The following is a 27,633-nucleotide window of genomic DNA, read 5'->3' on the forward strand; positions in this document are numbered from 1 at the left end:
GTTAAAGGGGGAGGAGTTAAAGGGGGAGGAGTTAAAGGGGGAGGAGTTAAAGGGGGAGGGTGAAGAACAAATTAAGTAAGTATGGTACACATGAATGAAATTCTCAAAAATGTTTAAGTTGGAAATGATAATTACTTTTTGTAAAAGATTAACATATGAGGAAAGGAAGACTGGACATCTTTCTTTACCTGGACTTCATCTAAGGAACATGGATTGTACAAAAGCACCCAAGCAATATGCACGGTAGAGATGGGGATTCTGTGGGTGTTATGGAGAGCTGTACCCAGTGTGGCCACGTGTTTTTAGACTCTCTCCTCAGCTCATCAGCACACATTCATTCTTAGGAGTGTTTTTCCTTCCTAAGAAGCTATTTCTGTTCCCATTTTTAAGCACGTATTTCTGGTTTAGTCCCTTTTCCCTCACGAGAGTGTGGAACTGGCTGTCCTCTGCATTCAGATTCATGGCTCAGCACTCCTCAGCTATTTCCTTGACATGCCCAGCTTTCTCGCTGTTTCTAGGAATTCTGTGGTGAACTGAAAAAGCTATTTTTTCTCCATCTCCTCTCCTCATGGTGGCTTTCAGGATAGTCTGCTTTTATATATGTTGTTTTCTCTCAAAATCTATTGAAATTGTCCTTAAGTTTTCTTTTCAGATGGTTTTGAAATTGTCTTTCTAATGGGACTAATAACACTCATAGGGAAATTCACCTCCCTAGTACAGTGTTAAAAAGACTGCTCTGTCACCTAGGCCTCCTTGAAGCCTCCAGGAGCAGGTTTTGGTACTGGCTGCAAGTACCTGTGAAGCACGGTGCACCGACCACACAGATGTAGAAGGCTGTATCCTCCAGCTGGGCGGCTGTGATATGCAGGGTGCTGTTCTTAACATCTGCATCCAGAATTGCTGAGTATCTTCCATTTGACTTTTTGTTTTCTATGTAAGTCATGAGTGCCAGGGACACAATACCTCTGCCTGTGTCTTGTCTGTACCACCTTAAGTTGTTAGCAGGGCTCACAGTGTAATTGCAATGAAGGATGCAGTTCTCTCCTTGCAGGACAACCAGGGACTTGGGACTCTGCTCCACTTGGGTCTTGCCAGCAGCCCCTATTCATAAAACAGTGTGAAATTTCAGAAATCAATCATCCATGCTTAGTTCTTGTAGGTTGTGTCCTTTATTCTCTATGTGAATCTTGGATGATCTAGAAATACGCATATTTTGCTTCCTCTACCTATCCCAAGGAATTACATCTTTGCCTAAATCCTAAGAAAATTTTCTATGATGTCCTATGTTCCCCCGCTAAAACCTCCATTAACTTACACTGAAAATACAGCCATAAAACAACCCAGCAGGCACACAGATGCATCTCCATTGTTGTTCTTTAGAAGTCTGCCCCCAAAGCTGCTGCCTATTTCATTAGCTCTTTCTTGTAACACACAGGAACTCTCAGGCAATAAGGCCAGCCAATCAAAGACCTGATACACACATCAGCTTCTGACGACAGGACCAGTGCAAGCACTGCCATCTTGGGGTCAGAGCTGGACTTGCTCAACCTTTGCCTAAACGTTTGTCATTCCTTTTCACTGCTGGCAGTGTGATACAGGATATAAATCCTCACGTATGCATAGAGACATGGTAGAGTGTCAACTAGAAGCTATTTTAAGACCTCAACTCAATTTTGGATCTCAATAGGACGTTAGATATGATAGGTAATATTTACTTTCCACTTCTGAAAGGATAGCCTTAATGTTTTTTCAAAGTTTGAATATAAATGACTCATGTTAGGGGGCTAATGATAATGACTAGACTGAACTTGGTCTGAACATAAAATATAAATTCCTTTAGAATGTGACTTTTTTTCTGTTTGATTTGCTACTGTGTTAAAATAAATTTTGTTAAAGAAAAGGATACATTAAATTTTGTTTAAAAATAAGTATTTTAATTAATTCTTTGACAACTTCATGTTTAAATACAATATATTTTTGAGTGAATTAAATATTATTCTTATAAAAATGATAGGATTTTTAATCATCCATTGTTAGTTCAAAAATACTTTTCAAGACCCATTGTTGTCAAATATCATCATAAATGCTAAGGATCAGCAGTGCTTGTGCTTCTGAATTGCACACGAGTGGAGGAAAAGTCAAGCGTCTAACACAGGTACTGACAAGTGGTAAGTGTTGAAAATCTGAAAATTCCTTCCTTAATGCTTCTCATTTCTCAGAGCAATTGAAGCCAGTGAAAATGTGGAAGTTGTTTAGATAAGTGAGGATTTACTGTACTTCTGAGATCAATGCATAGAAATGGAGAAAACAAAAGAAGGAAAATATATCTTGCCTGAAAAATCAAAAGGAAATAACAACAATCCACTCACACAGGACAAAACAGGATTCTAGGAGAGAATTCTAAGAGGTAAAGACAGTGTGATCACTGGTTTTACGACAGTGTGGCCAGGCGTCAGTACCCAGATAGTTAATCTAACACTAATCTAAGTATCACTGTGTAGTAAGTGGATCTCCTGTGGTCATTTGAGGGATTTAAGAGAAAAATGATAACTGGTCATAGTCACTTCTTCCTCTAATGTCAACACTTGGGAGGCAGAGGCAGGTGTATCTCTGTGAGTTTTAGGCCAGCCTAGTCTACTTAGTGAATTCTGGAAAGTCAGGGCTACATAGAGAGACCTCATATCAAAAAAAAAAAAAAAAAAAAAAAAAAAAAAAAAAAAAAAAAAAAAAAAAAAAAAAAAAAAAAAAAAAAAAAAAGAAAAAGAAAAGAAAGACAAAAAGATAAAAATGATGAGCTTCCCGCAAACAGAAGAAATTCTGTCTGATTTACTGAGATAGTGACCTTCTTCTACACCTTAGTGTCCCATGTTGCTGTTGGCACGTGAGTCCCTGCTCTTCCTCCTTTCATTAGGGATTCCACAGGACTTTGTCACGGAAGGATCGCAGCTTTCCAACACCTTTCCTTCCAGACTCTCTCAGGCCACATTATGCAGATGTCTCTTTCTCCAGCATGTTGGATTGACTGAAGATAGACAAGGTTTAAGATGTGGCTCAGTGGCTCACTTGCCTGGCATAATAAGGCTCTGTGTTCTCTCCAGCACTGCAGGAAAATAACTTAGGATTTGGCCCCAGAGTCCATTTCATTCTTCAAATGGCTTGTGAAATGATGTGGCATGGCGAGAGAACATCTGTATGGTTTCCACCAACAGAGAAGCATAAGGTCACATAGAACAGAGTGTGAGGAGCTGAGTCATAGGGATTTCAAAGGCGGGTGCTCAGCAGCCAGCCCACCTGCTGCCTCTTAGTTTGTGCTCAGCTCCCCCTGCAGTTTCTGCCGCTGTGTCTCTCAGAGCACAGTAGTACACAGCCGAGTCAGATTCTTGAACTGAGGCTTTCTCCAAGTGGAAGGAGCTGGATCCTTTATCATATGCGGCTTCAAATCCTCTGCTGCTTCCCTTTGCACCAGCTGTAATGACTTTCAGGAGGAACTGTAGGCTTTCTCCAGGATATTGAACATACCAGAAAAGAGCAGCAGACCCTATATTTGTGATTATATATGTGCAGTTTATTGTCAGGAACCCGCCTTCTGAGATGGTCAATTGATCTTCTGTTTGAGTCACAGAGTCTCCATGGGTCCTTCCTAGAGTGCAAGGAGAGGAGAGAGAGGGAGAATAAATTTTGTGTCACCCTGAGGATAATTCTCTTAGACAACGTACAGCTAAAGATTTTTGCCCTTTAAATCACTTTACTTACCAAATATGAGGAGTATTGCAGTCACAAAGCCTGGAGAAGTGTCCATCTTTAGTGTCATCTAGAAAATGGTCTTGATGTTTAGCATGAAGAATTGCTAGCTCAGAGAAAGGATGAGTCCCTTTCAGATACAAATCACACAGGAAATGAGCCTGCCTTAGGAAACTGCACCCCCTGGAGGACAGGAACTGAACTGAGAATGGGTGTTACCCTGTGCCTCCTCCTGATCTTAATAATAAGGTATATGTCAGTCTTTAGGCCTTTCTACATGTAAAGACAGCTATCCATCTTGCCTGTGCTGAATTTGCCTAAAGGTGAAACGGTCCTTCAGTGTTCCTGCTTTATGAAAGAGTCTACCAGACATTCTGCAGGACACAGAAGAAAATTACTGACAAACTGCCAATATGTCTTTGAAATTTCCTGTTTCATGGAAACATCTGACAGATACTATGGGTCTGTGGGCTGAGATGGATGCTGAAGCAATACAGAAGAACTTTGGGTGACTGTCCAGGCAGCGAGATTTCTCTGTCAATTATAGAGTTTGGGAACTTGCTTACAATGCACTTCCTGTTAACTTAGATAATATTATATCCAGCTGGGGCCTTTGATGTATTTGAAGAATAGTTTTAGTTCTCCTTAGTTATGATAAATGTTAAAGTAGATATAAATATTGTAACTATAATTCTTGCTACATAACTGTTTTGTTGTAAGTATTTTTACTATGTTAAAGTTAAAACCTTCCTTTTTATCTAGAGGGACCAGGGGAGGCAATGGCAGATTTTCCTCTGTATGCTGTGAATACCATTGTTTAATAAAGAAGCTGCTTTGGGCCTATTGCAGCACAGAATAGGGCAAGGCAGGAATTCCAAGCAGATAGAGAAGGAGAGAGTAGGTGGAGTCAAAGAGATGCCATGTAGCTGCCACTGGAGGAGACGGATGCCAGAACCTTGCCAGTAGGCTATGACCTGATGGTAATGCACAGATTAATAGAGATAGGTTGATTTAAGATATAAGAGCTAGCTAGAAATATGCTTAAGATATTGGCCAAACAGTATTGCAATTAATAAAGATTTTTTGTGACCATTTTGGGAGTCTGAGCAGCTGGGAAACGAACAAGCAGCCATAGTCTATAACCAATCTGAGTGCTGGAATTGGAAACATGTGCTACCACGAATGGATCTATACAGGGGCATGTATACAATCACTTGTCCACTTTGAGTTTCTCATCATGCTATCATAGAGTTCAAGAGAATAAAGTTAGAAAGAAAGAAATCAAAGTATCATTATTTGCAGATGATATGATTGTATAAAAAGCCACCAGGAAAATCCTTCCAGGGAATTCCTACAGTAGATAAACACCTTCAGTGATATGGCTGGTTACATAATTAACTCAAAAAATCAGTAGCCCTCCTATATAAAAAATGATAAATGGACTGAGAAAGAAAATAGAAAAACAACACCCATCACAATAGTGATAAACAATATAGAATATTTTGGGGTAACTCTTTCCAAGCAAGTGAAAGACATGTGACAAACACTTCAAATCGTTAAAGAAAGAAATTGAAGAAGATATCAGAAAAGATCTCCCATGCTCATGGATCAATAGAATTAACATAGTAAAAGTGGCCATCCTACTAAAAGCATTCTACAGATTTAACCCATATTCCATCAACATTCCCATACAATTCTGTACACTCCTTAAAAAGACAATGTTTAATTTCATATGGAAAAACAAAATCCTCAGGATAGCTACAATAATCCTTGACAATAAAGAACTTCAGGAGGTATCACCATCTCTGATTTTAAGCTGTAGTATATGGATATTGTAATTTTAAAACATCCCTGCAGGGTATTGGCTTAAAAACAGACATGTTAATCAGTGGAATTGAATCAAAAACCCAGACATCAATCCCCTAGCCCATGGACACCTAATATTTTTTATGAAGAAAAAAGAAATACACAATGGAAAAAAGCATCTTCATCAAATGGTGCTGCTCTAACTCCATGTCTACATATAGAATACAGATAAGCCCATATTTATAACCCTGCACAAAACTCAAGTCCAAGTAAATCAAGGACTTCATAAAATCAGACAAAATGAACCTCATAGAAGAGAAACTGGAGAATAGCCATGAATTTGTCAGAACTGGAGACAGTTTCCTAAACAGAAAACTAATAATGCAGTACTTAGATAGACAATTAATAAATGCAGCACCATGAAACTGAAAAGTATCTTTAAGACAAAGGATAGCATCAATAGGACAAAACAACAGCCTACAGAATGGAAAAACTTTTTTCTTTACCAAATTCACATCTGATCGAGGGCCAATAACCAAAATATATGAAGATCTCAAGAAAGTACACATCTATAAACCAAGCATTCCAATTAAAAATGGATACAGTCCTAAATATTAAACTCTCATTAGAGGAATCTGAAACAGATGAGAAACATTTAAAGAAATGTTCAGCATCCTTAGCCATCATGGAAGTGCAAATCAAAACTAATTTGAGATTCTATCTTATCCCTGTCATAATGGCTAGGATCAAAAATACAAATGACAGCTCATGCTCTTGAGGATGTGGAGCAAGGGGAACACATGGCAATTGATGATGGGAGTGCAAACTTGTAAACCCATTGTGGAATCAATATGGTGGTTATTCACAAAATTGCAAATAAATCTACTGAAGATGCAGCTATACCACCCTTGGGCATATACCCAAGAGATGCTCTATCCTACCATAAGGACACTTGCTCAGTTATGTTCATAGCAGCTTCATTCATGATAGCCAGAAAATGGAAGCAATCTTTTTTTCCTTCAACTGAAGAATAGATCAAGAAAATGTAATATGTTTACACGATGTGGTGTTAGTCATCTGTTAGAATAAAATGACATCATGAAATTTGAAGACAAATGTCTAGAATTAGAAAGAAAGCACCCTGAGAGAGGTAACCCAGACCCAGAAAGACAAACATGGAATGTACTCACATATAAGTGAATAATAACTGTTAAGTAAAGGACAATCATCCCACAATCCATAGATACAGAGAGGCTAACAAGGGAGACTCAAGGGGGGATTTGCAGGGATCACAAGGATTTCCCTGGGAAGGGGAAATTGAATAGATTTTGTGGACTGACTGGAGCACATAGGGGTGGGAGCAAAAAGGATCAGGTTGGGGAGAGAAGAACTGAGGGAGAGAGTGTTGAGAAAGGCAACTGGAGTAGTTGAACATTTAGAGAACAATATGAAAACCTAGTGCAGGAGAAACTTCCTGGAACCTACAATGGTGACTCTAGTGAGGACTATCCTAATACTGAAGGAGCTTGAACTGGCCTCTTCTGTAACCAGGCTAGGAGCTCACTGGTGGGACTTGGACTCCAAATCAGACAAAACATTCCACCCACAATCAGCCCAACCTGCAAGATTCTTTAGGGCATTGTTGGTTCAGAGCTTGTGGGAGTGACCAACCAATGACTGGTCTAACTTGAGGCCCACACCATCCATGAGAGGGAAACCATAATCATCACAGTCTAAATGGCCATGGCCCAAAAGCTCTATGGCTCAGTGACCTAGGTTAGAATCAAACAGAACTGACTAAAAATAAAGTCAATCAAATGATTTCTAAGAATATTCTGCTATACTTATAAGATCAGTGCATTACCCAGTCACCATCAGAGAGGCTTCCTCCAGTACCTGATGGGAGCAAATACAGAGATCCACAAACTTTAGGTGGAGAGCTCAAGAAACACTGCAGGAGGTGGGGGAGAGAGGATTGTAAGAATGTGAGTTGTTGAGGACACTAATAAAACACAACCTATGGAATCAACTATGCAGGATTCATAGGGAGTAACAGAGACTGAAGTGGTAACCACATAGTCTACATAGATCTGTGCTAGGTCCTCTGAGTATATGCTGTGGTTGTTTAGCTTGAGGTTTTTGTTGGACTCCTAACAATGAAAGGGGGTATCTCTGATTATGGACCTACTCATGGGATCCTTTTCCTTCTACTGTCTCACGTCATTCAGTCTTGATATGAAGGTTTATGCCTAGTCTTATTGTGTCTTGTTGTGCCATGTTCAATTGATAATTACTGGGAGGCCTGTTGTCTTCTGAAGGGAACCTGAAAAAGAGAAAATCTGAGGGGGAGGGGAAGTTGCAGGTACTGCAAAGTGGGGAGTGAGGAAAGGTTGTGGTCAACAAGTCCTGTGTGAGAGAATTCATTTAATAAAAATAATGATGTGCTTATACATTCTGTTTGACATAGCCTCAGCAGATACATGGTTTGGAAACATTTTCTTCAACTTTGAGATTGTCTTTTCACTTTATCAGTGGTGTACTTTAGAACATAAATATTTTAGAGCTATTACTATAGCTCAGTTGAGCATTTGTCTAGCATTCAGGGTACCTGAGTTTAATTTCTTGTCCTGAAAAAAGTTAAAAATAATTGTATTTCACTACAATGGGTAGCAACTATTTTATCTTCACTTTGTATTTTCTCTTCTTTGTTTCTTACCCCTTTGTTATTATAACTTGGAAAGATTTATTCAACTCATGCCATTACAATTTATCTCTATGCTTAAACATGTTTTACTTGGCATGGGGAGATGGCTCCATGGTTCAGAATACTTGCTTTTCTTGCAGAGAACCCAAGTTTGGTTCCCAGCAGTGAGCTGCCTGCAACATCAACTCTAGGGTATTTGAAGTCCTCTTCTGTCCTCTACAGACAGCTGCATTTACACACACACACACACACACACACACACACACACACACACACACACACACACACCATCCAAATAGAATATATTTTTAAAAAAAGGCTTCATGTAACTGGTTGTCACATTTTGAGTCTGGGATCCCTTTGGTCTTCTTGTAATACACTATAGAAAGAAGTAGTACTTTTTCCCATTGACAGGTAAATATTCATCCATTTCTCCCTAATTTTCTTAAAGGACTATGAATGTCTCTTTGGAATAGCTGTCTATACCACTCTATCTAATTTCTAGCCTATATTATATCACAAGTTCACCAGAGTCCAAGTTTCTTTCTCCTAACCATGTCACCTCCAACTTTCCCAATACTTATTTCAGTTTTATTTATTTGACCTTTTAACAGAATTCAGAAAACTTGTATCTTCATCTTAATTCATTTTCCCTGGGACCAAAGCATCCAAGATTCAATATCTTTTTTCTTTATGCATATCACAACCACTTACATATTGCACTGAAAAAAAAGAACACACTAGAAACATAAGAAAGAGGCAGCAGAATATAATATATTTTTGGACAGAAGAGTGAAGGAAGCCAAACAGAAATGTCAGAAACATATTTCCACAAGATACAGAATGTCTCCACTGAGAGCTTCTACTACTAAATACAGTCAAATATAAGAATCCTTATGAATCACAGATAAGTTATCAGACATTGAGTGGAAAGAAAAGTAAACCCTTTCATAGTGCACTTCACTAGAAAGATATGAAGTATGTGCAGCCTCATAAATCATGATAATTCTGTGTGTAGTATAAGAGGACTGGGCCATGTCCTACAGTCCAGCTAGCTTAGCCCCCAAATAATTACACAGAAACTGTATTAATTAAATTACTGCCTACCCCATTAGTTCTAGTCTCTTATTGGCTAACTCTCCCATATTAGTTTAACCCATTTCTATTAAATCTGTGTATCACCATGTGACTGTGGCTTACCAGCAAGATTCTAAACTATGTCCATCACAGGCTGGAGATTGATGGCATCTGCCATACTTCCCTTCTTCCCAGAATTCTGTTCTGTCTACTCTGCCCACCTAAGGGCTGCCCTATCAAAAGGCCAAGGCAGTCTCTTTATTCAACCAATGAATCTCAGTGGGTGGACGCACCCCTTGCGGTCCTGACTTTCTTGCTCATGTTCTCTCTCCTTCTGCTCCTCATTTGGACCTTGGGAGCTCAGTCCAGTGCTCCAATGTGGGTCCCTGTCTCTATCTCCATCCATCGCCAGATGAAGGTTCTATGGTGATATGCAAGATATTCATCAGTGTGTCTATAGGATAAGGCCAGTACAGGCACCCTCTCCTCTGCTGCCCACGGACATAGTTGGGGACATTCCCTTGGCCACCTGGGAACCCCTCTAGAGCCAAGACTCTAGCCAACCCTAAAATGGTTCCCTTGGTTAGGATAACTTCTTCCCTGCTCCCATATCTACTCTTCCTCCATCTTAATTATCCCATTCCCCCAAGCTTTCCCCAATCCTCCCCTCTCCCTTCTTTCTCCCCATCTCCCCTTCCCCCCAATTTACTCCCAACCCCCCTGCTCCCAACTTTTGCCTAACGATCTTGTCAACTTCCAATATCCAGGAGGATAAATAAATGTTTTTCTTTGGGTTCACCTTCTTATTTAGCTTCTCTAGTATCACGAACTATATGCTCAATGTTCTTTGTTTATGGCTAGAATCCGCTTATGAGTGAGTACATACCATATTCCTCATTTGGGGTCTGGGTTACCTCACTCAGGATAGTGTTTTCTATTTCCATCCATTTGCATGCAAATTTCAAGATATCATTCTTTTTTTTACTGCTGAGTAGAATTCTAAAGTATATATGTGCCACATCTTCTTTATCCATTCTTTTATTGAGGGGCACATAGGTTGTTTCCAGGTTCTGGTTATTACAAATAGTGATGCTATGAACATAGTTGAGCAAATGCTTTTTTAGTATGATTGGGCATCTCTTGGGTGTATTTCCAAGAGTGGAACTGCTGGATCTTGAGGTAGGTTGACTCCCAGTTTCCTGAGAAACTGCCACACTGATTTCCAAAGTGGTTGCACAAGTTTGTATTCCCACCAACAATGGATGAGTGTTCCCCTTACTCCACAACCTCTTTAGAATAGGCTTTCATTGGTGTTTTTAATTTTAGCCATTCTGACCAGTGTGTAAGATGCTATCTCAAATTTGTTTTTATTTGCATTTTCCTGATCGCTAAGGAGGTTGAGCATCACCTTAAGTGTCTTTTGGCCATTTGAACTTCTGCTGCTGAGAATTCTCTGTTCAGTTCAGTACCCCATGTTTTAATTGGGTTAATAGAGTTTTAATGTCTAGTTTCTTGAGTTCTTTATGTATTTTGAGGTTTCAAAAGACTAAAACCATTCCCAATGTCATTTCCTCTACCTTGTGGTTATGTCTCAAGATGTATGCTTTCAGCAACTGCTCCAGTACCATGCCCCTGCCATATTCCCACCATTGTGTGCACAGACTTGAACCCCTCTGAAACTGTAAAATCTAAACAAGCTCTTTCTTCTGCAAGTTGCCTGAGTCATAGTGCCTCTTCACAAAAATATAAATTAAGTAAAAAAACCCATAAAATTTACATTACTAAAGAGATACAAAAATTGAAAATATTGACTATCCATGGAAATGAATGTAATCACTCTTTCCCTGCCATATTATTGGCTTATGTGCACCAAGCTTATTCAGCATTTCATGTAGCATCAAATCCATTGTTGTTTTGATTCTATACCTTCTTCTATAGATTTTTCTCAACTGTGCTTTTTCTATATTTTTACCAGTCAGAATAATTTTCATAGCCAATATAGTTCAAAAAAGTTATAGTCACACAGGGCCATATGCTCCCAGAGTGAGTATTTTTCTGAAGAGACTAAAGATTGAGCTAAATCTCACACTTTGTGAACAAGTACAAATGACATGTCTGTGGATTAGCAGTGTGCTCTTAACAATAGAGCCACTGTCAAGTCCCCACAGCTTTTGAAGTGTGTATTCACTAAGGAATGGCTGTGATTGATAAATGCTGTAAGACGGCCAAAAGGATCCGAGTTTAGTTCCCAACACCTATGCTGAGCGGTTCACAACCCACTTTAATGCCAAAGCAAGGAAAATCCAATGTCTCTAACTCCTAAATGCACCTGCAGTCATTAATACTCTCTCTCTCTCTCTCTCTCTCTCTCTCTCTCTCTCTCTCTCTCTCTCTCTCTCTCTCTCTCTCACACACACACACACACACACACAAACATACAAACACCATTAAATATAAAATATAGTAGTATTTTTAAAGTTGTGACTTCCATCATAAAGTTCTGGTTCCATTCATGATTTCTGTCACCAAAGGTCTCCTTTTTCTAATAACAGCAGCCCCCTACTGCTTGAAGCAAGATTTATAATCTCTCCATGTGCTGACATAGTCAAAATCCTTATTCACTGAACATCACTGAATGAAGTAGGTAAATACAGACTCTGCCTATGTCATAGGAGGCTAAGGTTTTCTTTTTATTCCTAGTGTCTTTTGATTTTCTGAATTTCTTCACTGCCAACAAAAAAACCTATGTGTTTCTGAGTACAAAGTGAAACTTCACAAATTTAGGAGGCAGAGAGGAGGTACCAGACATTGTCTTCTGAAAACCATCATTGAACAGGGATGGTGAAAGACACTGGGTACTGTGTAGATGGAAACAGAAAAAAAAAACAAGAGCAAGTGCATGGTACATGGTACATAAGTGACCATCTCTGCAATACATCTCAGAAGCTAAAGATGCTGTGTAACCTATCACCAAACAACAAAATGCAATCATGAAATTCATTGCAACTAATAGTAAGTATACAGCTGCAATCTTTAAGGTCTTAAGTATTTAATGACTTGTCATTACCACATTTGTCTCCAATAAAAGATTCTTGCTTCCATCTAGCCATAAATAATTTAATCCTGCAGATTCTTTCTATATATTTGTCTGCTAGGACCACAGCTGTGTTAAATCTTTTCACTGAGTTATTCTAGTATCCAAACTTGAAAGGGACATTTGAGTGCAAATTCTTTAATAGGAAATATAGGCACTAATGAAAGAGGGGTGATAGAGGGCCCATAAAGGGTATGAAGACACAGTGGCTCTTTCATACTGCTGACAAGAGTGGAAATTAGTAAGAGCATCTTCAAGAGCAATGTGACAACCACAAGCAGGTTTTATAACATTTATTCATTTACATGTCTGTGCACATATAAGAGTGCATGGAGGAATCAGAAGACAACGTGGCAGTCAGTTTTCCCTGTCCACCACTTGAATTCCAGGGACTAAAGTCAGGTTTACAGGGTTGTTAACAAACCCCCTTATTCAATCAGCTATCTTGATGAACCTCATGAGAATATATATATCAGAGCAAACCACTGAGTGTATAAATCTCTTCCTCTAAACAGGAAAATAGTTAGAATTATATTCCTTGTAGGGTCTTTGTGATAAAAGCATGGAAATTCTTCCTAGAACAGAGAGTTAAAAAAATCTCATCTCCTTCACGGAAAGCCTAGGTTGCTTTTCTAACTGTCTTCTAGAAACCAGGTAAAGATGAAGGTCAACTGCATCACCATGAACACTGCTGAAGCAGCATGAATCTGGTTCATAAGCTGGACCGGGACTGCGAAGGAATCATGGATACTTATTGTATCTCAATGACTGTTGTAGCTGTGACAGTAAGTATTGGTTTCTGTTTGCAACAAACTCCTTCTAAGTCTGTGTGGCCTGTGGGTCTTGGTCCTTCTTGGCTGAACACTGACTTGGGAGAAAAGGTGGCAAAGGTGAATAAAGGAAGGCTGAGCTCTGCAGAGGGGAGAAGCACTACCTTGGAAACATGACTGGTGGTGACTATTGGCCTTTGTGAACCTGACTTCTGACTGAGACTTCTATCACTTCTGTTGGCACTGCCCCACCCAATTACCCATCCAAAGTGACATATTACCTATCCCTGAATTGAGAAGATGTACAGCAGTTAAAAACACTGAAAGAAATTGCTACCCATTTCCATGTCTCTGAATTATTTTAGTAAAAACAGCAAACCTCACAATCATACATGCGATATTTTATTACTGACATATATTTTAAAATCACAGAGTTACATTATATTCACATACACATATATATTAGAAATGCAAATTTGGGAAAAGTGATGAAAGGAAATAACAATGAGGAGAAAAGCAAGAACAATTGCAACTTAATTGGTAAATGTTTTCAATTTTAAGGGAAATTTTATATTTGATTATAACTATATTAATTTAGATAAATACACTAAAAGAATGTCATAATTTCTCAAAAAGCAAATATAGCTGTCTAAAGCTTTGGGACTTTCCACTTTCTTATTTGTGCATTTCTGGGACATTGGTCACACTTACTGAAGAAGAAATAATACTGCAATCCTCACACATGATCGTGTGCTTCAGTTGTACAAACAGAATTTCTGTGAGGTCACAGCTGCTCTTGCTCCAGCCCTGATCAGTGAGCAGCAGAAAGGAAACGCTTTGGTGAGACAGCCTGCTTCCCATGATAGTCTGTGTCAAATGAACCTACAACATGGGTGATGAGAGGCTGCAATCTTGGATGTAACCCCTTGCAACTGCACAAGAATCCTCATCCCAATCTCTCTATAAACTCCAGGTATCCCCTTCTTCCTGGCAGACCCCCATTTCCCATGAGAGAGCATCTGCCCCTCACGGAAATAGTTTCATCTGTTGAGGTCAGACTCTGGTTCTTCCCTGCCTTCTGTGTCTTTACTCTGTGCTCACAATCTAAGAAAGCAGCCATGGGCTGGAGCAAGGACGGTATCACAGCTCCCATTCCAGTTGTTGTGACAAAAGAGCCACCCTGAGCATGATCACTCAGAGGGAAGAGAATTCATTTGACCTGACAATTCCAGGTTACAGTCCTTCATAGTGTGGAAGTCACTGCAGCAGAAGCTTGAGTGAACTTGTCGCATCGCACCCATAATCAGGAACAAAGAGCCCAGAATGCTTTTGTGCCAGGCTCTACTCACTCTCTCCATTCTACTCAGTGTGCAGGGCCAAACTCTGGAAATGGTGCTGCCATGCTCAAACTGTGTCTTCCTAGGCCAACCAGATGAGTCCTTGCCACAGACCGCTCAGGGGAGCCACTCAGACCGTGGGAGAAGAAGGGTCTTGGTAACAGGAAGGCACAAGTTCAGCGAATGACAGAAAGACACAACACAAAAGAGAGTGGTTGGAATCTGCTGCAATTTTACTGAATTCATGTTTTCATTATATAGTATTCAATCAAAGAACAAATCAGAAGGTCATGTATCATTGGCTGGCACAGTATGAAAGCTTCTTTTAGTCACATCAACGATATTTAAGAAAAGTATATTATCAGGAATAGGTGTTAGACATAAAGCATCCTTAGAAGAGGAAATCTTGTCCTTGGGAATGTAAACCTCAGATAAGTGGTTTCATCTTATGAACAGAAAGTTTCTGTCTCATTATCGCTATTATGGCCCTTCCTCTTTCTAATCCTTTCTTCATTTCATCTAGTGACCAAATATACCTAATAAGTTCTCTGCACCTGCTGAAGTATACTTTTTTGTACCTTCTTATGCAACAGACACTATGGGGGTTGGGATCTAGCAAGTCTATCCATAAAGTTCAACGTATACTATAACAGTCTTTGTCCATCAACATTAACCCATCTATTCCCTTGCTCATCATGCACCTTGTGTATGACAAAGGTTCTGCTGTAGTCTTTTGTGCTTTCCTATTTCAGAGCTGTTCCTGAAGAGATAATCCTTGTCTTGTAGATATATAGAATATCATTATTATAAAAGAGATTGTGCAAAGCCCATATCCCACTTAGCCAGCTACTTGAGAAACCCGTCTATGCCTCAAGGGCGGCCAATACCAGGCTGTCTGCTATTGACCTCCAGGAAGCCTACTCCCATAGGACACACAGCTCCCATCTGGCATAATGACATATGTCATGTCACACAGACGACACTGGAGTTGGTGTGGCAAGTCCTTATTCAGATTCTTTTCAGTCTGAAGAGGGAAGAAGTCAACACTTCTCCCTCTTGTGCACACTACAGAGGCATCTGCTACAGTCAATGTTTATGTGGAACAGAGATGTGACTTCATGTCTCTTGCAGATCATCAGTCAGTAGAAAATGCAGTCTACAAAACAACCATCATGGAAGGAACCGTGTCTCAGTCATTTTATGCTTTTTATCCTGTTATGTCACCTTTCATGTGATTCATGACCAAATGTCTATACAGCATAGATAGGGCACCAATAGCAGAACAAAGTAATGATTTCAGAGAAGTCCAACTTGAAGAAGTAAAGAGTTTATTTAGGTTACTTATAGGAGGATGGATGATCTAAACTCAGTCAGCTGCAGTCCTCCCCAGCATCTTACAGGTTTGTGTTCAGCTCCCCCTGCAGGCTCAGACACTGTGCACTCAGAGCACAGAAGTACACAGCCGAGTCGCTCCAGCGCACAGAGGTTTTCTTCAGGTGGAAGGAAGAGTTACTCTTCTGAAAGTTAGCCTCGAAGCCATTTATTCCGTGAACCACAGAGCTTCCTGAACGGTAGCTGAGGAGAAGCTGGAGGCCGTGGCCAGGGTGCTGCATGTACCAGAAGAGGTAAGGAGCTCCACTGTAGGAATAGTTGCATCTGAGCTCCACCAAGTTTCCTTCAAAGACAGTGACATGGGCATCCAGCTGTGTAACTGACTGTGCTTGGACATCTCCTGCAAAATCAGTGATTAACTTCATGGAGAAAGATAGTTTAACTAAAATTCAAGTGAGAAAAGCAGTGAATCGTGTATATATCTACAAACAATTAGGATATTTTGCTTACCCATGAAAAACGGTATCCCCAGGAATGAAATGATGACTGGAAACATGGCTGCGCACTGGAAACACCACTAGTGCCTTTCTGGAATAGCTTGTCACATGCAAAAAAAAAAAAATGGTTGCACTTCCCAGTTCTTGAAGACAAAGGGCAAAATGTTGTTTATACACCTTCCTTGTTTAAATGAATGAAAAAAAATACAAAAAAAAACTGTAGATGAGATCCTAATCCTGAGAACTTTCTCCCTCTGACTGTCTTTACTTCTTCACTTATCAGATGGTCTAAGGACTCAGTCAGATACAGGGAGCAACTGAGTTGAAAGTGCGGATCAACTGCAGAAATGAAGGAGGCAGCAAGTCTGTGCAATGTTGCCCTCTGGTGGCCAGTGAAGGATAAAAGTTCTGAAGCAAATCCGTGTGTTCTGTCTAGGGAACAACTCATATTTCTAAGCTAATCTGTGCTGTGTTGAGTCTTAACCTAATACAAAATGGACCATACATAATTGAAAGACATTTTTCTTTAGAAAAAATGATCATATGGGAAAACAATTAAATTAGAAGGTCATTACAACTTGAGTATAAAAGCATAAACTGCAAGCAGCCCTGCCACCACCGCTGCCTGAAGCAGTCAAAAGAAACTGGATCTCTAAAGTGTGTTTTGTTGAATCCTGGAAGCCAGAGAAAACTCTACCTTCTCCAGCATTTCCTCATTAGCATTTTTTTTTTTTGCAGAGAGCTAGAATAAAAAAATCAATGTGAAGTTCAGTCGTATCTTTTTGGTTAGATGGTTCTTTGTTCTGAGAAGTCCTTCCCAATTTCTACCCCTTACTCTCCCCCCTCTCTCCTCCATTTCTTCCTCACCTCTCTACTCCCAGCTCACCTCTTGTTTAACTCAGAACAAACAAATCATTAGCAATGTGTTTGCCTGCAGATTCCTTCTTAGAGAAGTCTATGCCTGCTCTTAAAACGCACGCCTTTAATCCCAGCACTCGGGAGGCAGAGGCAAGGCGGATCTCTGGGAGTTCGAGGCCAGCCTGGTCTACAAGAGTTAGTTCCAGGACAGACACCAAAGCTACAGAGAAACTGTGTCTCAAAAAACAAAAAAACAAAAAAAAATTCAGAATCAGTGCTCTCTCACTGTGCCCCTACCATGGCCATCACCTATGCAGACATCTCTGCTGTCATTGAGCTTCCAATCAAGGGGAGTTCCAGTAGGATATAAAGATAGTGACTTTGATGAAATGGAAAAACAAAAAGGACACATAAAATACTGGTTTCAAATGTTAATTCGTCTCTTAAAAATGAAACAAACATCCATTTCAAGCAGAAGACACTCCACCTGGAGCCTTTCTTCTTGGAAGAACTGGGCTTTGGGCAAAGATGCCCATACCTCAACCACTGACAGAGATACAGAGTATCTGTAAATGGAGAAAACAGGACTGTCATATCCTGCCAAGGCAGGGTAAGATAGGTTTCAAAAGTTTCTTGACTTTGAAAATCATATGTCAGTTATGTTAGGCCTTAGCCAAAGTTGGTTGCTTCAAAATTGCAAATGAGGCTTTGGGTGACTGCTCAGGTAGTCAGTTTTCTCTGTTATTTGTTTCTCATTTTGGAAGTTTCTTGACTGCACTTCCTGTTTACTCAAGTAATATTGTTTCCCTTCTCAGATCTTTGATGGAGTTAAAGATTAGATAATTGTAGTTACCTTTTTCATTAATTAGACAAGCTTATTTTCAATACATTATTTAGACTCCTTAAAATAGAATGCTTAGTAAAACTTTTGTTATGCATTCCTTGCTTAATATTGTTTACTGTTTGTAATTTTATATTTGGTATCTATTCTTATTATATATAGTCGTATTGAATTTAGATTGATCTTGTTTAGACAAAAGGGGGAGATGATGGGGAAACTCTGTCAACCAATCACATCTAATTAAGGCGTGGAAACTTGGACCCCAGGAAGAAAAACTTGGAGGACCCAGATGTGCTCTCTCTCTGCGCGGTGCCCACCGGACATATAAGAAGTCGGGGCTCCCACTCTTGTAGCATGAGTTTTCCCCTTATAACCATTAAAATGCAATTGCTATTCTTGAGCTGGCCTGGGTATTTATTGTGACGATCAAATCCCAAACAAAATGGACACATAAAATACTAGTTTCAAATGTTAATTCTTTACTTAAAAATGAGACAAACTTATCTATTTCAAGCAGAACTGTGAAGATTCAGTGATTTTAGATAATCACTAATGATAGTGCTGTATGGAGAAAAGACGGCAAAACTCCAGCATCATTTGGTCTGGAAAGAACTGAGATGACACCCCATCAAAGAAACAGTAGACTATAAACCATGATAACAGCTTGACCTAGACACGTTAGTATCCAGCAGTTTTAAGTGGGCAGAAGCTAGGTAGTCTGATGAAGGTAGTGTTGATTGCAGTCAATAGCCATGGCATTCTTCTGATAGAGAAGATTTTTTCTTCCCTCTTCACCTTTAAGACATCTGGGACTAAAAGATTAGCTGTTGAGTCAGAACGAGTAGTATTCTGAGATAAAGGATTCATTTTACAATGAATAAAGAGTTCTTGGTTAAGAAGAGATGATATTCTCTGATTGTGTCTTTAATAAAATAATCATAAAATGCACGAAGCAAAAATAGAGAAAATTAAAATAAGATAAATCTACAATCAGAGTTAAAGATTACTTACTCCCAAGTAGCTAATTTGACAAGGTAAAAATTTACACTAGTTTAGACCAACCAATTAGACCAAATTGACATCTCTAGTAATCATTGCACTCACCAATGCAATGTGCTTTTTCCAAGGGTACAAGCAATACCCTCTTAGACAGACCATACACTCAGACAGTCTAAAGTACACCAATGTTGTAGGAGAGCACACTTGTTCATCTCGGCCACCTGGCAAACTTAGGCCCGAAATAGCCACACAGAAATTATAATAATTATTCACTGATTGACCCATTAGCTCTAAGTTCTTATTGGTTAACTCTTACATTAATTTAACTCATTTCTATTAATCTGTGTTTTACCACGAGGTTATGACCTACCAGCAAAGTTTCAGCATGTCTATCTCTGGTGGCGAAACCATGGCATCTCTTGCGCTGACTCTGCTTTCTTTCTCCCAGCATGACATTTAGTTTTCCCAGCCTACCTAAGTTCTGCCCTATCAACAGGCTCAAAACAGTTTCTCTATTAACCAATAAAACAACACAAAGACAGAAGGACCCCCTACAGCATTTTTCCTTTTCTGTTTAAACAAAAAGGAAGGCTTTAACTATAACATAGTAAAATTACATATAACAAAATAGTTATCAAGCAAGAATTATAGTTACAATATTTATATCTATTTTATCTCTTATCATAACTAAGGAAAACTATAACTATAAATTCTTAAACTCCATCAAAGACTCCAGAAGGATATAATATTACTTATGTAAAATGGAAGTGCATTGTAAGCAACTTCCAAAACTCTAGAATTGACAGAGACATCTCAGTGCCTAGAGACTTACCCAAAGTTCTTCTGTACCATTGGGGTATCCATCTTCAGCCTACAAGCCCATAGTATCCAGCAGACTTTTCCATGAAGTAGGAAATTTCAAAGACAGGTCTGCCTTTATTGGCATTTTGACGGTCACTTTCTTCTGTATCCTGCAGAATGTCTTACAAAATCTTTCATGAAGCAGGAACCCCAAAGGACCATCTCACCTTTAGGCAAGTTCAGCAGTCATCTCTCTGTGCTCCTCCATGTCCAGTTAAGTAGTCCAGGAAAGAGTGGTTTCTTGCCCAAATTGCTAAGCAGCCTCTTTGATGCCCATCTTCCTCTTGAAGTAATTTGGTGCTGCTAGGAGCATACATGTCTCACTGTCATGAAAAGTCCTAAGTTATTAAAAATACTTTAAATGACATATTCTGAAGGTCTGAAAGATATGAACAATATCTAGCCATCTGAACTACATTTCTGTACATCTAGAAAATCTAACTAACATGACTACAAGCTGAACTATTATAGATGATTATCTAGTAACCTATATTTCTTAATTATACAATACATTTTTAAATGAACTATATAATCACAATACCTTAATTAAAAGCAGAAATATACATATAACAAAATTGCTCTCAAATTTGTATCAATAAACCAAGATCCATACCAATGCAAATTATTCATATCTATAGCATAACCGCTTTTAACTGTAAAAAAAATATAAACAATATTTGGTAATATGGGCATAGTTCTGTACGTACTGTTTCCTGCCGTTTGAGGGTGCTGTTAATAAGGTCTCTCATGGTGTATCCTGTGTGTTAGGTTCATCTCAGTCAGCAGTTGGGTGAAGTAATTTTCTGAGGCTGTTTATGGCAACCTTTCAGGAGGCTTTGGTCCATGAAACCATATTTGCCTAGAAGCAATCCAAAGGGGTGGGGCTGGGGATGGTGTGGGGAAAGGGGAGAGGGAAGAGAGAAGGGAAAAGGGGAGGGTTGGGGAGAGCTTGGGGGAGTGGGATGGTTGAATGGAGAAACGATGGATATGGGAGCAGGGAAGATGATATCTTATTTAAGGGAGCCATTTTAGGGTTGGTAAGAGGCTTAGTTCTAGAGGGGTTCCCAGGTGTCCATGGGGGTGTCCCCAGTTAGGACCCTGGGCAGTGGAGGAGAGAGTGCCTGAACTGGCCTTGCCCCATAGTTAGACTGATGATTATCTTGAATATCACCATAGAACCTTCATCAGGCAAAGGATGGAGACAGAGACAGAGACCCACATGGGAGCACTGGACTGAGCTCCCATGGTCCAGTTGAAGAGCTAAAGGAGGGAGAATATAAACAAGGACATCAGGACCATGAGGGGTTGGTTCACCCACTGAGACAATGTGCCTGATCTAATGGGAGCTTACCAAAGTCATTTGGACTGGGACTGAATGAGCACAGAATCACACTGGATCTTCTGATTGTCGCTGACAATTGGGGCAGACTGAGAAGCCAATGATAATGGTACTGGGATTTGTCACTACTGCATGTACTGTCTTTTGGGGATCCTAATCTATTTGGATGCATATCTTCCTAAGCCTGGAAGGAGGGGGGAGGGCTTTGGACTTCCTGCAGGGCAGGGTACCATGCCTTCCCTTAAGACTGGGGGGGGAGAGGAGAGAGGGAGTACAGAAGTGGAAGGGAAATGGGAGGAGGGGAAGAAGTGGAAATTTTGAATGGTATTATTTATAAAGCAATAAAAAATAAATAAAAATAAAGTAAATTAAAAATAAGAAGAACCTCTTTTCCCAAGCAGCATGTCCTTAGAGCCAAATTCTAAAGTCAAGATACCTTTATAATATACACGCTGGTTTAGCTTAGTAGCCCATACAATGAAATCTGTCTGTGTACTTAGCTCCTTCACAGTCAAAAAATTCAAAGATAACACAATAATATACATAATCCAGACTCTCTGTGAATTCTTTATTTTTATGTGGCTTATTTGTTTTTATTCCTTGTAGTAATAGGAGTGGCGGGGCTACGTTCCCAGCACCCAGCCGCCTGCACGGCTAGCTTTACCTGAAATAATTACACGGAAACTGTATTCTTTTAAACACTGCCTGGTCTGTTATCTGTAGCCTCTTATTGGCTAGCTCTTACATATTAATCTAACCCATTTCTAATAATCTGTGTAGCCCACGAGCTGGCTTACCAGGAAAGATCGTAACCTGCGTCTGCTTGGAGTGGGAGAATCATGGCGACTCTTGAATCAGCTTTCTTTCTCTCCGCATTCTGTTCTGTTTACTCCACCCACCTAAGGGTTGGCCTATCAAGGGGCCTAGGCAGTTTCTTTATTAATAAGAAATCACTCCCACATCAATTCCCTTTAATCTATAACTACTTGTACTCTGTCTCTTTAAAGACTTTTTTTAAAAAAGTGATTTTTTTATAACTCTCTATACTTTTTTTCTTCTCTCCCCCAAGCCTACAAATATTTATCCAACACTGACTCATTTAGAGTTTTTTTTTTTAATGTCTGAATCTGTCCTTATTGCATTATCTGTAATTATTTACTGTCCAGGAGTGATCTTGCTTTGTGCTTTTAAAATGATAAGTGCTTAAGAATCTAAGCTGCAACATTACTAAGTCAAATAAGGTACTGCCTGTTTGCCCCAAGCAGTCCAGCATGGTGGAGCTGCTCACACCTCTGAGAGCCAAGCATACTGCCCCAGTTCCAGGGACTCAGCCGGTCTATGCTATAATTAAGCAAGCCGCAGTAGTCTGCTCACAAACTCCACTGAACCTGAAGGGATTAAAGTTAGAAGCCTTGTGTTTGCTGGCCACAAAATAGTGTAGAAATCTGTCACATGCATAACAAATGGCAAAATATCACCAAGTATTGGAAATTAAATAACACATTTTCAAGTAACCCACAGATAAGGGTAGAAGTAAAGGGGGCATTTGCTGTGGGACAATGGTCTGTTCCCTGTCACTTGTATTTTAAATAAATGCTGATTGGACCATTAGCTCAGGCTTTACCTATTAACTCTTATATTAGCCCATAATTGTTTTCTGTGTTAGCCATGTGGCTTGGTACCTTTTTTGGCGAAGCAGTCACATCTTGCAAGCTCTGTGTCTGATTTCCTCTGTGTCTGAGTGATGACTACAGAATGACTCTTTCCTCTTCCCAGAATTCTTGTCATCCCACATCTACTTCCTGCCTGGTTGTCCCACCTCTACTTCCTGCCTATCTACTGGCCAATCAGTGTTTACTTAAAATACAAGTGACAGGATAAAGACCATTGTCCCCCAGCAGGCATTAGAAACTATTTTGAACTAATGTATGGTAAAGCACAGCCTGGAGCATCTGTAGATGAAACTAAGATTGAATAATGAAGGTATTTATAACACACACACATACACAAACCTTGAAAGGTTTAAGATTTAAGAAAACAGCAAAAGAAAATTTACATGAAACATGAACTTCTTAGGGGGAACATCAATGAAGCACAGCCCAGAGGAACAGAAACCATGGAAGCAGGTTGACATAGACACATTAATATCCATAAATTTTGACTGCATTGCTGTTGGGTATTCTAATAAAGGTAGTGTAGCATTCAAGCATACTGTTTGGCATAGGAACAATAAGTGTTTATTGTATGTATTGTATTTAGATCCAGACTGGCATATGGGCCTTCACCAAGAATTTATTCTTGGGAGACCTCAAAATCTCTGACTCTACCTTGGTGTTCAAGAACCTTAACTTCCTCTTTCCAATAACTCTTCCACTGAAGCTATGGTTCATGGTCTAGTATAGCTGAAACTAATTGAAGCCAATCATATGAAGTGACCTTATTTCTTGAAGCCCTTGTTATTAGTAACTTCCTCACATATGGTAAATGTATACCATAAGATACTACTGTCTCCTTATTATCTTTTATATCTTTCATATGTTTAGACTCCCATTTTCATTCTGTATATCATTTTGTGTGTATAATATTTTATTATATACTTTTCAGAAATAATAACAGGATAAATAGCTAAAATTTTGGAACGTCATCTGTGACTCTGATAGGTATTGGCAATGTTAAATATCTATAATTGCCTCTACCTCATCTCTTTGCTTATTATTTCTAACAATTTTTTCAATAGTTTCAAATCTTTTTATCACTGTCTTGTGTGGAGTCTGAATTTTTGAACTTGTGAATATTTTTAAATTTTAAACAGATTTTGATTATCAATTTTAGTAGTATGAATCCTTTCAGAAAATTTTTTAGTACCATTCTGTAAGGTTTCATAACCTGTTGACATGGTGTGAATTTTGCCTGTCATACAATGGTTGTCACTTTCAATGATATGAATCCTTTCATCCAACTTCTTATTACTAGTCTTAAAGTCTGTGTATTTTCTAAAAGTCCCTCATTCTTGACTCTGTTATGAAATCATTTTTTACAGATATATGAATTAGCAAACTGATAGTAGCTATGGCTAAGAATGTATATGTCCCAGGTAGGTCATATGCCTCTCCTATAATTCTATCCACAATATAAACAAAAAATGTTATTAAATTCCTGGATGGGCATATTATCTGCAATAATCTTAGGAGTGAAAAAAATATTATAATCAACTGATGACTTTACCTTGCTAAAATCCTTCTTAGTCGAGACCTTTAAGGTATATTAACAATGTGTACCAGAAAAACTTCTGGATTTTTTAAGCAGAACTCAAAGCCAAACTGAACATAATTTTGTTAAAGAGATGCCCTGAAAAGCTGCAGGTCAGGGCAACCATGCAGCAATTGTGCATGGGTAGCAGGAGTCAGGGGAAGCTGAGTTAGCTACATGGAAGCTGCACACATTCTGGGTTGAGAGCAAGTGGTGGAACTGTGGGAACCATAAGAAGGTGAACAGGGTGTGGGAAGCTGTGTGGGTGCCCTGTGGGGAGGCAGCAAGGACGAGTATGGTAGAAAAGGAAGATAAGCCCAGATGTATGGGAGCCAGGAGTGCTAGTGTTCTCCTGATCCAAAGTGGCAAGGTTTGGGGTCCAGTTCCTAGAACTGAAATTCCAATTCCAGCTCCAGCCTGTGCCAGTGACTACAAAGCCTCAGGCAAATGGATTTTTTGTTTCATTTGTACTTCAAAGATTGAGAGACAAATGAAGCATGATTAATAAAATCTCAGAGAAAGATTGTTGGGGTTCAACGTGAACACTAGAAAAGCAAAGCAGCCAGTCACCGACTTTTACTTTGACCTCAGTCTAAAACAGTGATCCTGCCTCCAGGACCTCAAAATGTGCCTGAGAGCTATCTCTTCCCATTTTATATTCCTCTCTAGTTCTGGGACTAATGGCAGGCGCCACTACTGCCTAGTTTCTATGGCAAATTAGTGTGGCTACCGGGATTAAACAAGTTTGGGTTTAAAGGTATTTGTCCTTGCTTACAGAGCTAATCACTTTATCTCAGGTTGAGCCTTTTCAGTGATGACAAGCTCTGTATCAACAAAATAATATAAGTTTAAGAAAACAATTTAGGTGAACAAGAGAAGCTGCTCTCCGCTCTCCAAATTGTTAAGCAATGCCATTGCTGCCTGGTCTGTAAGGCTGGCCAGTGTAGCTGCTTTACTTTTCTGACCTTCAGACAAGCTTTATTTATTAAAATACAAATTAAATTAAACTAAAAACAACAACTATTGTCAAAGATAAGGCCATGATTGCTCTAGCTACTTAATTAGTACTGGAGATTAGGAGGCTTCACCCTCAAATGTGCTCATGGGGTTTGTCCAGGGGTCTGTGGTCCGATATATTCACAAACATCACAGATACTTTCATTTTATCTACTCAGATATCAGTTTGTGCCTTCTTCCCTCAAATATAATCTCTAAGTATGTAACTCAAGATTAGCACAATCAAATCTGTTCTCTAGAGACATTATATCCCTAGACGGCTAGAAAGTTAAGGAGGGTCTCAATTTCTGAGGGTCTCTACTCAGATGCCCCTCAGAATAATAGGACTTGAACATGTTGAAGCAAAGTTTTATGAAGACTTGACCAGGCCTTGATATCCTGAACCAAGAACAGTCCAAATGAATGGGCGCTATTTATAAATATTTAAGGCAGAATGCTTCAAGTGACAGCTTTAGCCATACATGTTGAATGCCTTTTAGTCTCAGATGAAAGGTAATTTTGGCCACAAGGGCTGGTTTTGATAGCTTTGCTAACTATCACTGATAGAATAGCTAGAACCACAAGGTAAGTCCCTTCCCATCAATGATTCTAGAGAGGAAAAGAGAGAAGAAATTTTAAAATGTTTGAGTTTTTTTTTTTTTTTTTTTTTTTTTTTTTTTTTTTTTTTTTTTTTTTTTTTTTTTTTTTTTTTTTTTTTTTTTTTTTTTTTTTTTTTTTGAAACAATGGTGATTTTCTCTCTCTTGGTTTCAAGTAGGCATTGCAGTGCTGAATTGAACCAAAGTCAAAATGTTCTGTGTCTGGGCAGTATTTTCTTATCAAGAAGAAAAGCATTAAGGAGAAGACTCTACTTCTTGTTGTACCTAGAAGCAGGAGCTCAGCAGTCAGGCTCCTGGTGATGAGTTTGTGCTCAGCTTCCCCTGTGGTTTCCCCTACTGTGTCAGTCAGAGCACAGTAGAACACAGCCGAGTCTGACTCTTGGACCGAAGCTTTCTGCAAGTGGAAGGAGCTGGATTCTTTATCATATGTAGCTTCAAAACCTCTGCTACTTTTCTTCTCGTTGTCCTTCGAGGCTCTGAAGAGGAGCTGTGGACCTTCTCCGGGATACTGCATGAACCAGAACAGGGCTGGGTACCCTGAGACTGAATAGGTGCAGTGTATAGTAAGAAAGTCCTCTTCTGAAAGGGTCACTTGCCCTTCCGTCTGTGTCACTGAGTCTCCATGGGTTCTTGCTAGAGGAAAAAGCAAAAATAAAACAGATATGTGTGTCACCTTAAAAACAAAGCTCTTGGATGAATTCAGGGCTCAAAATTTTTTGACATAAAAGTGTGAAAAGTTTAAATCACTCTACTTACCGAGTACGAGGAGTATAGCAGTCACGAAGCCTGGAGAAGAGCCCATCCTTCATGCCATCTAGATAAAAAGTCTTGATGCTTAGCATGTTGAAAACAGAAACGATGAGTCTAAATTTAAAATCACGTAGGAAATGCTATAGTGTTATGGTGCTGCGCCACCTGGTGGCCAGAGAGTAAACAGTTAAATGTGGCAATATTTGCTAAAAGACATGGAGGTAATGAACTCTTGGATTGGGTTGAGAATCACTGTTACTTCAAAGATCGTATTTTCTCTGCTCTAAGTGGATGTCAATTTTAAGTCATTTTTTAATTGAAGTTTTATCAGGGGAGGAGTCACCCTGCATTAAAAAATACTCAGATATTTTGAAATTCCAGGATAAGTGAAGAAACACATAAGAGATTAAACTATATGGAGAAATCAGAACTTTTAAAAAGATTCCCCATCACCCTTAAAACTTTTCCTGCTAACACAAGCTGACTTGATCTCTTGGTAAATTCTACATAACAGACTTCACTTTTCGCCTACCTGGGCACTGGGATTCTCTCAGTGTTTTTAGGTTAATCTCCATACATTTAAAACATGAATCTCCTTCCTTGCCAAGAAAGTACAGGGATTAAATGTAACCATGATACATGTACTTCCAGCTTCTTGTTACAATGTTCACCGTTGTTTTCACAGCTTGTGTGATTAGTTGCCGTTCCTGGTAATTGTTTTGTCTTTATTGGTCATTTTAAGTCCTAAGGTAATAACTAAGTTA

The 27,633-nt window shown here is 39.3% G+C and overlaps 1 pseudogene and 3 gene segments (V, D, J or C); all 4 read right to left on the reverse strand.

The window, feature by feature from the left end:
• Positions 1-1,387, reverse strand: part of LOC126493863 (T-cell receptor alpha chain V region 2B4-like) — a 7,867-nt gene extending 6,480 nt beyond the window's left edge. Inside the window, 2 exon segments of the V gene segment in view lie at positions 964-1,101; positions 1,316-1,387. Coding sequence covers positions 964-1,101; positions 1,316-1,367 — 190 coding nt within the window.
• A 1,888-nt stretch (positions 1,388-3,275) lies between these two features.
• Positions 3,276-3,799, reverse strand: LOC126493864 (T cell receptor alpha variable 9-2-like). The segment is given in 2 exon segments: positions 3,276-3,640; positions 3,754-3,799. Coding segments are annotated over 2 exon segments (411 nt in total).
• Positions 3,800-15,923: 12,124 nt separating this feature from the next.
• LOC126493865 (T cell receptor alpha variable 8-3-like) lies at positions 15,924-16,519 on the reverse strand. The segment is given in 2 exon segments: positions 15,924-16,261; positions 16,372-16,519. Coding segments are annotated over 2 exon segments (384 nt in total).
• An 8,769-nt stretch (positions 16,520-25,288) lies between these two features.
• LOC126493866 (T cell receptor alpha variable 9-2-like) lies at positions 25,289-26,933 on the reverse strand (annotated as a pseudogene).
• Between the last annotated feature and the right edge of the window lie 700 nt (positions 26,934-27,633).

Source organism: Alexandromys fortis, unplaced genomic scaffold (assembly GCF_014885135.2).
Source record: "Alexandromys fortis isolate MF-2015 unplaced genomic scaffold, M_Fortis_MF-2015_v1.1 scaffold_347, whole genome shotgun sequence".
Taxonomy (NCBI): Eukaryota; Metazoa; Chordata; class Mammalia; order Rodentia; family Cricetidae; genus Alexandromys; species Alexandromys fortis.